We start from the raw sequence: 15,003 nt of genomic DNA, 5'->3' as shown, positions 1-15,003 counted from the left end.
CATGCCTTCCAGCTCCCCATGTTCACTGCCCATACCACATGCATTGGTGTACAAGCACTTCAGCTGGGCTACTGACTTTGTCCCCATCATAGGCATGCCCCCCCCAGGCTCATCTTTAGCAAGCCTGGTCCTATCCCCTTCCCTCTTTGAGTTCCCCTCCTCTACTTAATTCATTTTGTTTTATTTAAGGCGATTTTTAATACATTCCCAGTGATGAGTAGTTCTGAGATACAGATGTTACTCCTTAAGTGGCATTCATTGATTTTTGCTGCCTTCTGTGCTCAGAGGAGGAGGGGTTTATGTCTAGTATATAGGGCTACTTCACTTCCTGCTCTGACTCAATTATAATGGCATGTTAACTGTAAGGAATCCATTCTATGAGGCAGGATCCTTCTGTTTCTGGACTGCAGCTGAACACTGACATCAGACAAGCTCAGCAGTGCCTTCTGGTCCTTTATAATTTCACTGTCTTTTAAGGCTGATCATTAATCTGTGTGAAGGGCTAATGGCAAGGAAAACAAACAAATATTAATCATTATCCTTTTCTGTTTTCAAAGTCTTTTAAAATATTACATGCACTGGCTATAGTCCCATATTATCATGGCGTTTCTGTGGAAAATCTACAGTACTTCCCACCTGTAACTGAGGCATTTTATTTACTCATATATAGTTTTAAACTTCACTACATTAAAAAACCAAACAGCAACAAAAACCCCTCTTATGTGTCTGTATATCACGGTATACTAGATTTGATAAAACCGGTAGTTCTGTTCTCCCCAAGGCTTACAAGTTGATCTTCTCCACATCTGCCCTCCACATGGGCTGTTTTAAAGACCTTGTAACAGAGGATGGGTTTCACTCGTCTCAGATAAACCAGTTGCTGCTAGTGCAGCTGCTTTATGACTTCAAAAAAAATTTTTAGCAGGTCATTTCTGCTCTTTGGGGTTTTCTGCTTATGTTTTATATTTCATTTCATTCAATAAAATAAACAAGTCCCCTAATAAGCTATAGTTTTAATAATACGTGATAAAGGAAGGCTTGTGTTACAGCTCTGCTATTTGTACTGTTAATAACCCAGGCTCACTAACCACATTCCTTGGATGTCTTCATAAATTGTCAACTAAGGACTAAAATAATGCTGCAGTTTCAAAGTACTCAGCTATACAGGTATATGTATCTTTCTTTCATATTTGCTTTCTTTGATTCACACTCACATTGTGAATGTGGTGATTTTGAATGAGACATACAGCTGATAGACACCTGAGTCCCAAAGCAAATCACTGGGAAAAGTTATTCCCAGTGTTCTTGATTCCTCCATTTCTTTTAGCAAGCCAAAATATGTATGCTGGATTAAAAACCAACCAACTAACCAAACAAGCAAACCCAACAAAAACCAAATAAAAAAACCCATTCAAACCCAAAGAAACCCCAAAGGAAAGTTATCTGCAGGAAGCTATGTCTACTTGACAGAATTACTAATGAGTCACTACTCTTTGATTTGCCCTAACTATGCCTTGATATTTAGCTGAAGTAGCTTACTTTGAAAATTATGTGTCTGAATGTGTGTATCCAGGTGAAGCAAATATGCTTGTTTAATTATTTTCAGTTGGGTAGGACAGACTTGTCTTTGTTTACATATAAAACAAATTACATACTTCATGGCTTCTTCTTGATTTAGGAATTAAGTGGGTTTATGTTAAAGATTTTAGAGTGCTTCGGGACCTTGTGCAGTGAAAACTTGGTATACAGACATCTTTTATAATGCTAATGTTCAAATTTTCATGAATATTAGTATTTTACAGACCTTGCTCTGAAGCATTGAATCTGGCCGTGAACTGTATGTATGAATGTTAGGAGATCACTTCTAGGCTGATTGACTTATCATCTAAACAGATAGTCAAGGGATGAGACAATAGATGTAATCACACTCTCATTTTGCAGTAGAGAGCCTTAGTACAAATCTACAGAAGAACCTTGGTCTTGTAAGAGCTCTGTTACTGTGCTAATCAACTGAACCCGGATCCCACAGTCCAATACAGAACCTTAACCAGAAGTCCATTCAGGAATTCAGATTTAAGTCCTTACAGATGCTTAACTGCAACACAGGCAGTTCCCTTACTGCTAAGTGCCCTTACTGAACTGCAGCCTCTACAAATATCAGGCCCTTTGTCCTTTCTCTGGGACATTAGTTTTGAAATACCAATCTGCTTGTGATCAATTTTTTCCAGTTGGTCTTAAGTCAGACAAGTTAGTGGGAGCCTTTTCAATGTCTTCACACAGTATTGACTCTTAATACATTCAGAGTAGATCTTTGCAATAGTCTGCTTATTACTAATGCATTTGAAAAAAAACAAAACGTGAATGCTTTTAAACCGCTGAAATAAGTTGCTTTTTTTTTTATGAGTGCCAAGAATGTCCTAAGTTGGAATAAATAAAGGTGTGTGCAAGTATGTAAGGTCATATGACAAGTGTTTAGCTGAAACTGGGGGTGCTGCAGACAGAGTGTCGTGGTTTAACCCCAGGCAGCAGCCAAGAACCACACAGCCTCTCACTCACTCCCCCACCAGTGGGATGGGGGAGTGAATCAGAAGGGTAAAAGCTACAAAAACTCATGGGTTGAGATAAAAACAGTTTAATAGAGAAAGCAAAAGCTGCACACACAAGCATAGCAAAACAAGGAATTAATTCACTGCTTCCCAAAGACAGGAGGTGTTTAGCCATCTCCAGGAGAGCAGGGCCCATCACGCGTAACGGTTCCTTGGGAAGACAAACACCATCACTCCAGATGTCCCCCCTTCCTCCTTCTTCCTCCCACCTTATATACTGAGCATGATGTCATATGGTATGGAATATCCCTTTGGTCAGTTTGGGACACCTGTCGTCCCAGCTGTGTCTCCTCCCAGTCTCCCATGCACCCCCAACTTCCTTGCCAGCGTGGCAGTACGGAAAGCAGCAAAGGCCTTGACTCTGTGTAAGCTCTGCTCAGCAATAACAAAAACATCTCTGCATTATCAACTCTGTGTTCTGCACAAAATCCAAACATAGCCCCATACTAGCTTCTGTGAAGAAAGTTAACTCTACTCCAGCTCAAACCAGCACACAGAGAAATAGGAACATTGTTGTCTTTGACCTTGAAAAAAAGGACTAAGTTTTAGGAGTGGCTAGCAACTTCGTGCTAGTGGCTTCTGCCTGGATTTGTGTGGTGTCAGAACAGTGCAATTCCCCTCAGCCAGGTTTTGAAATTAAATAGAGGGAATATTAAAGAAAGGTTCTACATAGCAAATGCAATATAGATTATTGTGCAGAGATGTTTCTTTCTTTATTTATTTTTGCATGAGGAAATCTCACAATTTCAGTTTATTTTCTGTGGGAGGGGAAGGAAAAGGACTAACTGACATTGTGAGGTTATGTTTCTTAGCCTTTGGTAAGACAAATTAAATTCACAAATAAGGGTATTTTTCCCAAGCTTCCAGCTCTGCTTCAACATTGGAACACTAAGCTCTATTGGATTTGATTCATACACAAATAAAAAAATTTTTTACTCTGCTTATGCTGCTTGAGGCAGAATAAATTGGACAGTCCGCCTGATCCACCTTTGACTATATAAAATTTCGGTGTTCAGTTTTAAGCTGGTCTGGTATACAGTCCTTTTAGTAACCAGACAGATACGAGAACTGAAGAACATCACTGTGTTTTGAGGAAAGGAAATTGACTGTTTTGAAATGCTTCCCTCTTTCTTTATTCCCTGTGGAAGGGACTTAGCTAGCTAACTTAAGACTAGACACCAATTTTTAGAGCATTGCAGTAAAGTGAAGGTAATTATAGTCTGAAGGATATAGCAGTCAAGTGTTCTATATTTAATAAGTTTGCACAAATACAAGGAACAAATCTGCATGTTTAGTAATTTATTTGAATGTAGAACACTACATGAGCATCATGTGTACGTTCAGTTTTCTGTAGAAAATTGATTCCTGTAGTGAGCAAACATGCGCAATGGTAATTTCCTGAAAATTCAGAATCCTGGTCATGCAGAGACACTTCTGCTTGACTGCTGGAATTATTTGTGATCATGTGGTCAGAGAACAATTTGTATTAGGTTGCTTGCCTTCCTGATTCAGAGTTTTGAAATGGCTGTTCCTTTCCTGAATGCATTTTTGGCTGTGAGTCTACATTACACATGTGAAATTAGCTGCAAGTATTAGAATGAGCCTTGCCAAGGCATTACCGTGCACAGGACCATACACATCTGTTCTGCTTCTCAGAATATTTACATTCATTGAGGGCTTACTCAAGTTCTTTTTTTCAGTACCAGCATATGGCATACTGCGTGGATAGTGTGGTTTCTCTTTTTTGTCTTCCCCTGCAAGCTGGGAAGGCTTCAACCAAAGTTGAAGTAAATGCAAGATAAATCAGTTACAAAGCTAAAAGGGGAAATATAATTTCTGAATTTGCAAATTCTTATGCATGTGGTGATTTCAGTCCTACGCAGCTTGATCATGACAAGCTATTTCCTTTCTTTGGAGCTCCAGACTATTCTGTGACTTTATTTTGAAAAAGGCAAAACTAAAATATATTGGACACTTGCTAAGTTTGTGAATTAGTATCCATCAGTGCCTTTTAAAACCCAAAAATTTAAGGAGGTTTGTATTTAATTTCATTTTATTTAGTATTTTATCTTACATTTGGCCTGCTTCTGTAATAAAATACTGGTTTTGAATGTTTCAGTATAAATTTGCTGCCTGAGATCTTTTTTCCTGTCAAAGGAACAGAAATTCGCTCAACAAGAAGTAGAGCACCTGTTCATACTTTACATGTTTCATAAATACAGTTTACCACCTAACGCTTTCTTTGTCAATCTTTGTAAGCACTGAATTCATCATTTAGTTTTAAGCACACAAAACCTGATCTACCTTTAATTTGCTCATGTGACCTCTGATTCATTAAAAAAACAAAGAATGTAGTACCACTGCAGTGCAACCAGTACTTGGAATTAGGGGGTTTGCTCAGCTTCAAATGGGTTATTTTTCATATAGAAAAACGTTGGTATTTTTCTGTGTCTCTTCTAATTTCTCTTTCAATGTTTTTTTTTTTTAAAGCTCTGGGTTAACTGTAGAAAGTATCTTCCAGAACTGGCTTGACACTTCCGGAATACCAAAGGTAAATATAAACCATCAGTTCACAGGTGTTCCTGGAGTCTTGTTTTTCTCATTACATTATATGTTATTTAAATCATTACCTGAACTTATAACAGGTATGATTTTAAATAAACAATTTTGATGATGACTGCTTTCCACACCTTTATATGGGTTTAACTTTCATCAGTTGCAGGCTTTTGCTTCTACGATTGTCTCAACCAACCTGCCAAAGGGCAAATCTTACCAAACTTACCCATTGATTAATACTGTAGTCACATGGAAGTATGCTTTGCAGTATAGTGTATGGTACTATATCTAGGAGCATTGTTCACATTTGATGGAATATTAATTACTTAAAAGCATTACTGACAGTAGCAACTAAATGTTAAATTATTTGTACTTCAGTATTTTGTGAATACTGTGACTTGCTTGTGAATCTGCTGCATGGATAATATGTGTTAGTGGTGTTCCAGTGTTGAGACTAAGCATGGTTTTCTGCTTTTAATACTAAAAGCTTGTAATCGTGTTTTCAATTCTGTGAACTAAAAATGCTTAGTTGTGTCTGTGCTATGTGAAGGCTCTGGTTATTTGTTTTGGACCAAAACTCAGATGAGAAGGCGAAATATATCCCTGTAGAAATCTTACTAAAAACTGATTTTATACAAAGTAAGGTTTATCATACACTTGGGACTCAATTTCTAACTGATGCCTTAGGCAGGCATCCCCTAGGTTGCTTGTAATTTATCTCACCTAGTGCTTGAATTTGTTTCCATTTTGTGTCTGCATTTAAAAAACGCCCAACTTGTAAGAATTAGAATGTCAAGTCCTGGTCTGTATGCGCAAAAGTGCAGATACCTAGGCATGACTGAGTGAGCGTGTTCGCAGGTATAATTGTCAAAATAGCTGGAGAGCTCAACATAATGAACAGTGGTCACTGAACCCGAGCTGTACCCAACCACTGTGGTTGAACTCTTCCCTTGACAGCGTCAGAGATGTGCATGTCCACTATTCTCTGTATTCTGTAGAAGGCTCTTTGGGAAGATTTACCCTGAGATCACAGTGTTCAAAGACTCATATTTGAAGATGCTATAAAATCAAGGTGGAGTTTGGTTTTTGCTGTAAAGTTATTGAAAATTTCCCTGGTAGTTGGTTCTGATTTAGTACTTCTGAGCATCAGCATGATGGCCGCTTCTCTTTCTCTCTCTCTCCAATAATCTTTTTGATCATAGAAATATCAAATGGTTTGGGTTGGAAGGGACCTTAAAGATCATCTAGTTCCCATGGAACCTTTCACTAGACCAGATTGCTCAGAGCTCCATCCTTCCTGGCCTTGAACACTTCCAGAGATGGGGCATCCATCAACTTCTCTGGGCAACTTTTGCCAGTGCCTCATCACCCTCACAGCAAAGAACTTCCTTCTAACATCCAAACCTACTCTCTTTTTCCCTCTTGTTCTATCACTCCATGTTTTTGTAAATAGTCTCTCTCCATCTTTCTTGTAGGCTCCCTTCAGGTATTGGAAAGCTACAGTTAGGTCACCCCTAAGCCTTTTATTTTGCAGGCTGAATAATACCCAATTAATCCCAATTCTCTCAGCCTTTCTTCATAAGACAGGTGCACCATCCCTCTAATCAACTTGATGACTCTCCTCTGGACTCGCACAATAGGTCAGTGTCCTTCCTGTGCTGGGGATCCCAGAGCTGGATGCGACACTTCAGGTGGGGTCTCATCAGAGCAGACTAAAGGGACAGAATCACCTCTCTTGACCTGCTGGTCATGCTGCTTTGATGCAGCCCAGGACACTGCTGGCTTTCTGAGTTCCAAGCCCACATTGCCAGCTCACATCCAGTCTCTCATCCACCAGCACCTCCAAGTCCTTCTCTACAGTGCTGCTCTTGATCTGTTCATCCCCCGGACTGCATTGATACTGGGGACTGCCTTGACCCAGGTGCGGCACCTTGCACTTGTTATTTTTAAACTGCATGATGTTCCCATGGGCTCACATCTCGAGCTTGTCCAGGTCCCTCTGGATAGTATCCCGACCTTCAGGTGTGTCAGCTGCACCACTCAGCTTGTTGTCATCTGCAAAATTGCTGAGAGTGCACTCGATCCCACTGTCTATGTCAGTAATGAAGATATGAAATAACACTGGTCCCAGTAAGGACTTTGGAGGGACACCACTTTGTGACTGATGTCTATCGGGACTCTGAGCTGTTGACCACTATCCTCTGGATGCAACCATCCAACCACATTCTTATCCATCTAACAGTCCACCCATCAAATCCATCTCACTCTAATCTAGAGAGAAGGATTTTTTGGGAGACGACGTCAAAGGCTTTACAGAAGTCCAGATAAATGACACCTGTAGTCCTTCCCTTCTCCACTGATGTAGTCACTGTATCGCAGAAGGCCAATAGGTTCATCAGGCAGGACTTGCCCTTGGTGAAGCTGTGCTTGCTGTCTCAAATCACCTCCCTGCCCTCCATGTGCCTTAGCATAGCTTCCAGGAGGATCTGTTCTATGGTCTTCCCAGACACAGAGGTGAGGCTGACAGATTGGTAGTTCCCAGGGTTCTCCTTTCTACCCTTTTTAAAGATGATTTACACTTGTTGCCTCCAGCACTTTTCAGGCTCTAATAGGAACCAGTTTCCACTTTATTGAAAGAACTGGAGTTGTTGTAATTCAGTGAATAGGAAACTTCATTTTCTTTGTGCTTTATTAAATCATTTGAGGAGTTTTTATTCCTGAAATCCAGACTGTAGGGGCTGGTTAATAGCTCTCAATATGTTAGTATCTATAATGTAAGTATGACTGTAATTGCTAACTACAGAACAATAAATCTATTTTTGTGCTGTACAGGTCCTAATATTGAAATCCCTCTTAAAAGTGTTTAGCTTATTTTTATTTCAGCAAACTACTAATTAGGCTAATATGCTAAACCTATGTGAAGACACATAGATTGTCTTCTTAGATGCAGAGGAACTACTTGCATCATAAATAACAGTCCAGAAATGCCATGGGACTGACCTAGTCTCTGTCATATGAATTGCCAGGTGAGTGGACAAGGCTGTGTTTAGAGGAAGGTGTCTGTCAGCTCCTTTGGAGCAGGCATACAATTTAACCACCGAGTCACTCAGTGTGAGCAGTATGAGGTATAGAGTATCCACTACCACTGATGACCTTCTTTCAGTACTGGAGCAACTGAAAAGCAGCTGGTGGATCTCTGCTCTAAAGATGTCCCTAAGGCAGAGAAGCAGCATCCTGTGCCCTACACAGGATTCAGCAACATGCTGCCTATAACCTTATTTTACTGACTTTGGGGTCCTGTAGCATGATAGTTAAAGTCACTCTTTATCCTGCAGCCCTTACAATGAGAAATTACTTGACTGAGAATTTAAACATTTTAAATGTACAAATACTATCTAAGACTTCACTGCATTTGGAGAGGAAACATCCTTACTGGAGAGACTACACTCTGTAATGGGATTGGGAAATATGCATCATGCTGTCCTCAAGCCAGAACATGGTTCCTTTATATCTCTCTCATGTGATCATTTTTATATTTTATAGTGGCTGTAGTGTTCCTGTGGCATTTTTTTATTTCTATGTTATGGTGGGTTTTGCACAGGAAATTCATGTCATCCACTGACTATAAAGAAAATTCACCTCTTGTGGTTTAGCATTAGCTACCAAAGCGCTGTTAAGAATTTTCTTCTGTGCTTATATTCAAATCTGTCCCCTGTATGCAACTGGTATTCTTTCAGATTTGGTAAAAACATGGTCACTTGTTACCCTCCCCCTCACTTCATTGTATTACCACAGTGTCTAGCCTGTAAGGGTGGATGGATAAGAATAAATACTTTCCACTCCCTAAACTGTTGAAGCAATGTTACAATCTTCCTTTCAGCAGAGGAATTGGCATTTTGTATTCTTTACAGTCATATGTCATGGCATTGGTCTAACTGAAGACCCTGTACTCCTTTACCTTTACTTTGTTACATTTGCCATTCCAAATCCTGTCTCCAACTCTGTGGAGGGAATGGTGAACAGTATATATATCCCACTTTATACTTGCAGCTTAGAACTATTGAAACTTTAGTATTTGTCAATTTCTGCTACTGTTTCACTCTTGGAAAAGTTACTTGGTCTTCTCTAAATATTGGGCTACTTTGCAGGCTCATGTATATACCAGCAGTAATCAAAAATAACTTAATGTAAGGGAGTCATACTAACAAAAACAAACAGAATTTGGCCTGCCACCATGAGAAAATAATTCTCCATGCCAAGTTACACTCCCAACTCAGTATTTTCTAAAATATAAAAGATTAATGTTATAAAAAAGGATATGTGGTAGTACCTGGCCAATTCTTTCTTACACAGAAGAGTGCCACTTCACAGTGCTTGTCTCCAAGCTTGCTGTGCTGGGTTTTCCCACACACAACACAATAAGGAGTATAAGAAATCAAAGGCAAGCATTTCTGAAACACAAGCTTTTATGAGGATTTTTTCCAGAGACACATTGTGGTGGTGTTAAATAAGGTGAAACATATTGCATGGTTGAAAATACCTTTTACCAAATCAAGCAACCTTCAGCATGTTCTTCTGTCTTAGCGGTGACTCACTGGGAGATTATAGCAACTTTTCATCACATGCAAGCAGTAATGACTTAATACCACTAACTTTAGACAATGAGTTAAGCTGGCTAGGAGTAGAATCTGAAGAAGAAAACAACATTTAGAGCTGGAAAACACCTATGAAATCACTTAAGTCCACTTTATCCCTGTTCAGAGTGATTTGTTTTCCTAAGTACTGTTTCTATTGTGTCTTTCAGTCTATGGGGTGTTTAATTAGAGTTTAAGGCTAAAAGGCTATATGCTTCTTTAGGAAGATTTTCTTAGTTCTGCACAAACTTGTCTTTGTCCTATATTGCCCAGTTACTATTACCTGAATTTCTTATTCTACCCTAGATAATTAACCTTTTCAAAATATGCTTTAAACCTTTCTCCATTTTGAACTGTTGTACACTGTTTAATTGATAAATTAATAAACACTAGGTAGTCTCTGCATCTCATAACTCCTAAGCATATTTTTTTAAACTCATTCCATTTTCACCACCTTTTCTTTTGCCTCTGAAATGGCATTGAGTCATAACATGCTTTACTGGTAACATTATTTATTAGTAAACATCTTATGTTAACCTTTTCTTAGGTGTATATTTCATGTGGTGCCTTGTATTATGAAAACAATCATCTCTAGATTCATTCTTCAGTTAAAAGAAAAAAGGCAGAGGAAAAAAGAGTAGCTGGCCTCTTCCTTCACAGTTTTTAGTTTTCAAGATGTCTTACAGTGTAATCTACAAGTCACAGAGTCACAGAAAGCGTGAGGTTGGAAGGGACCACAGTGGATCATCTGGTCCAACATCCCTGCTCAGGCAGTGCCACCCTAGAGCACATGGCACAGGATTGTGTCCAGATGGTTCTTGAGTATCTCCAGTGAGGGAGACTCTACAACCTCTCTGGGCAATCTGTTCCAGTGCTTTCTCACCTGCACAGTAAAGAAGTCCTTCCTTGTATTCGGGTGGACCTTCCTGTGCATCAGTTTCTGCCTGTTGCTTTTTGTCCTATTGCTTGGCACCACTTAAAAGAGCCTGGCTTTGTCCTCTTGGCCCCCCCCACTTTAGACACTTACAGACATTGACGAGGTCCATCTCAGTCGTCTCTTCTAAAGGCTGAACAGGCACAGTTCATCAGCCTTTCCTCATAAGAGAGATATTCCAGGCCCCTACTCACCTTTGTTTCCCCCCCCTGGACTCACTCCAGGAGCTCCATGTCTCTCTTGTCCTGAGGAGCCCAGAACTGGACACAGCACTCCAGGGGAGGCCTCACCGGGGCTGAGCAGAAGGGCAGAATCACCTCCTGTGACCTGTTGGCAATGCTCTTACTAATGCACTGCAGGATCCCATGGGCCTTCTTGGCCACAAGGGCACACTGCTGGCTCATGGACAGCTTGTTGTCCACCAGAACACCCAGGTCCTTTTCCACAGAGCTGCTTTCCAGCAGGTCAGCCTCCAACCTGTACTGGTGCCTGGGGTTATTCTTTCCCAGGTATGAGACGCTGCAGTGGCCTTTATTGAATTTCAGAAGATTCCTCTCTGCCCATCTCTCCAACCTGTCCAGGTCCTTCTGAAGGGCTGCACAGCTCCCTGAGGTATCAGACACTCCTCCCAGCTTTATGTCATCAGTGAGCTTGCTGAGGCACTCTGCCCCTTCATCCAAGTCATTGATGAACAAGTTAAGTAACAGTGGGCCCAGTGTGGAACCTTGGTGGACACCACTAGTGGCAGGCCTCCAACTAGATCCTGTGCTGCTCATTACAACCCTCTGAGACCTGTCATTCAGACAGTACTCAATCAACCTCACTGCCCACTCATCCAGCCCACACTTCCTGAGCTTGCCTATGAGGACATTATGGGAGGCAGTGTCAAAAGCCTTGCTAAGTCCAAGTAGAAAACATCCACTGATCTTCCCTCATCCCTCATCATACTTGTTGTCTCATACAAGGCAATCAGTGTGGTTAGGCATGATTTTCCTTATCTCATGTGGTCACATAACTGCAGGAATTAGGATGAGCACACCAAGTATCCCTTCACAATTATGAAAAATTGCAAGAGGTAATAGTACTGCTGTATCCTCCTCCTCATCCCTTTGGCTACTTTGTCCTCCTATTAAGGCTAATTCTTATCCACTGTTCTACCTTAAACAGTATTTCCTGATTAAGGTAGTTATTGCCAGCAGGTATTTCAGAGTATGTACATCTCATAGAGTGTATTGTGAGAATACCACTCCATGTTTTGTAATTCTAAATGAACACTGGAGTACAGCTTCTTCTAACAAGAGTAAGAATTTTGCCATTTAAAAATAATTCATATTCTTTTCCTGTCTGTACTGCTTTTTGTAATTGTGGTAAAGCAGTAGTTTAAGCTCCATCTACTAATGTTATTTGTAAATCATCATCATTTCTGGAAATACACAGTCAAAAGAAATCTTACAGTGGTGAATATTTATTTATTCATAGTATTTCTGGTTTTGTTTGTATGTGATTGTCTGTTGGATTTGAGAAACCTGGTCTAGTAGAAGGTGCCCCTGCCCATGGCAGATGGGTTGGAACTTGATCACCTTTAAAGTCCTTTCCAACTCAAACCATTCTGTGATTCCATGATTGTCCTACTTGAGGAAGAAATGGATTGGAAAGGAAACTCATAGCAAAACTATTTAAAAATGTGAACTGAAATAGAGTTTGTGAAGGGTTCTGAATCAATGCAAGTAGTGCACTTCTGTGGTTTCATAAATTTTAGGAGGATATTACACCAGCAGCTCAAGTACTTGATATTAGTTCTTATAAAGCAGTTTGTTGTTAAGATGTGTCCTGGATTTTGCCCCAGTTATAAGTTTATAGATTTCCTGTTTCCTCTTACTAAGACAGAATTTACAGATGAAGGGTTAGCTCTGTGAAGGAGAATGCATCACAGGGTAGCAGTTATGTTCAAGTACTAGCAAACCAACCACATTCAAATATTTTTTTAAAAGAATGCTCTTACCAAACTCTTGAATTAGCTTTGGAAGTTCTTCACCCAAATTTTACAGAGGGTGCAAGAAAATTTCTCTCGCATAAAAATCACTCTTACTGGATCGGAGTGTAACTTAAGGCTTGTGTTTGTTAACACTTGGTATTTCTTGTCATTGCTAATCATGCCTTATCTTGCAATTTTTCTTTCTGAATGTACATAATAACTACATATTGGTGGATGGCAACACTGAGACAGTATACAAATGAAATCCTTATTGCTTGTTAAAATACAGTATATTTGGAGGCATTGGCAGTGAGAATTACCTGCTAAGCATGAAAATCTCGTTCAAACATGTGATTTGGAGAAAAAAATTGGGAAGGGCCTATGATGAGGTATAATTTTCTTCCATATTTAATAAGGTTTAACAGTGAATCTCTTAGATAATTTCAAAATTGGTGTTAGGTATTATTTTCAAGAGCAGCATGCTGCTGCTTAAGTGTTGAAGTTTGATATTTACACATTGGTTTTTTTTTTTACCTGAACATGGAGCTTTTTGTGTGTAATTTTATATAAATGCAGAGAATATAACTAATTTGATAGTTGAATTCTATTTGAGAAATAATTTGAAGAAAGCGTAACTGCTGCTTTTAGATATGTACTTATTACATGGAAACCATTCTTCAAAGAATAGGCACTTCCCGTCAAGAAAATTGATGGTATTTTTATATTTACAAGCTTGCAGATTGGGAGATGAAAAGGTTTTTCCAAGGTCCTTCAAAATTGGAATGACCATAGGTCAGCAATCTAAATTGTTTAATATCTTCTGTAATGATAACAAGCACAATAAGAAAGACTTTTTTTTTTAATATGAGTCATGAGTGCTGTGGTTTTTCCAAAATTATCAGTTGTACTGACAATGTTACATCTGACTTTCTTAGAAGATGGGATTTTTGAAAATGTAGAAATGCAATCAAGCAATATGTATAGTACTGTAGCATGCATAAATGTCAGATGAATCATGAAGAGAAACAAATCAGGACAGACAGACTTTGCCTCTATGTTGTTGATTCTTTGAAAGATGTTTTGGATAAAAACTATCCACCTGAAAATCTTTCTAGATAGACCATAATACGCAGAGAACTTGGTATTTTGATTGTAATGAACTATCAAAACAGTTTTAAGGTCTGTTACTATTTAAATAGATCCTGTGTTGACCTAAAGAAGGTTATTGGCTTAAAATGGTCTTGTGATTTATTTAGCCATTGCTGTAAATTGCACTTAGGATACTGTTAAATGAGACAAAACTGTGGTGTATTGTTGTTTGTAGAATAGTTCAGAAGTTCAAGAAAATCACTTATATAAAGAGATATATAATTAAATGTCAGTGAAATTTAATACAGATCTCTTCAAGTTCAGGCATGGTTTAGAGATTTGTTATCATTTTGGAGGGTTTGATGCAAGTTTCTTCTGCGTTGCATGTGAGTGCTGATTTTAAGAGAAAACCACAGACATTCAAGATCCAAATAGCATTATTACAAAGTATTGTGTGATCCCCTTCTAAAATTGAGTAACATGCTGCCTCAAGTGAAATGCTCACATAGCACTGAGTAACTTGGTGTCTGTGTTGAATGTGGATATTAATTTTAAATGTTAGATTTGGAAGTATTTGCCATAACTTTTTAGTGCCTCTGTTGCTCTAATTTCTCAAAGTGAAGTTTAAAATTCAGTTTTAGGAGTCTCAATTCATTAACTGAATAATTCTCAAAATGCTTTTGAGATTCTCACCTGGGACCATGAGTCTATTTTGAGGCTGGGGAGGATACTTTACTGGATTTAGTTTAATGACCTGCTAAAACATTGATTTGCCTCTCCAGTTAAAAGTCAGATTTTCACAAAGGTCTTTCTGTTTTTCTTCAGACTGCGTTTCTGTATTGTATGTGTGCAGCCTGGAGGTGAAGTACTTGTAGTGGTGTAGTAAATCTGAACAAGTAATAGCTTGTTCAAGAAGTTGAAATGCATTTGAAACATATGTTCAGTTTCTGAAATAATTGCGGACTGGATTCCATGTGTTTGTTCATTAGAATCTCTTTTAAGTTTAATAAATCTCAAGCAGTTGTTCTTGTTCCCTTTTCCTCTTAATTGCATTGCTAAACACAAAAGCTGTGTTACATGCAGAATGTAACTGAGCTTACCCGTTCTAGAAAAGTGTTATGTTTGGTATCTAAAGAACAATAACAGTTTGATGCCTGGATGATCAATGCTGGATCAAGTTCACTTTCCCAAGTTCCCACTCTCCCACCT

The 15,003-nt window shown here is 39.1% G+C and overlaps 1 protein-coding gene across 1 annotated transcript in view; it reads left to right on the top strand.

The window, feature by feature from the left end:
- LOC103808645 (aminopeptidase O-like) overlaps positions 1 to 5,157 on the top strand; it is a gene marked incomplete at its 3' end in the record, with an annotated part of 70,567 nt that extends 65,410 nt beyond the window's left edge. Inside the window, exon 9 of the mRNA XM_009081442.1 lies at positions 5,097 to 5,157. Within this exon, the coding sequence (XP_009079690.1) occupies positions 5,097 to 5,157 (61 nt within the window). The remainder of the gene's footprint in view (positions 1 to 5,096) is intronic.
- Between the last annotated feature and the right edge of the window lie 9,846 nt (positions 5,158 to 15,003).

Source organism: Acanthisitta chloris, unplaced genomic scaffold, assembly GCF_000695815.1.
Source record: "Acanthisitta chloris isolate BGI_N310 unplaced genomic scaffold, ASM69581v1 scaffold1419, whole genome shotgun sequence".
Taxonomy (NCBI): domain Eukaryota; kingdom Metazoa; phylum Chordata; class Aves; order Passeriformes; family Acanthisittidae; genus Acanthisitta; species Acanthisitta chloris.
Note: the sequence above shows the minus strand (reverse complement) of the source record. Positions and strands in the feature narration are given on the sequence as shown.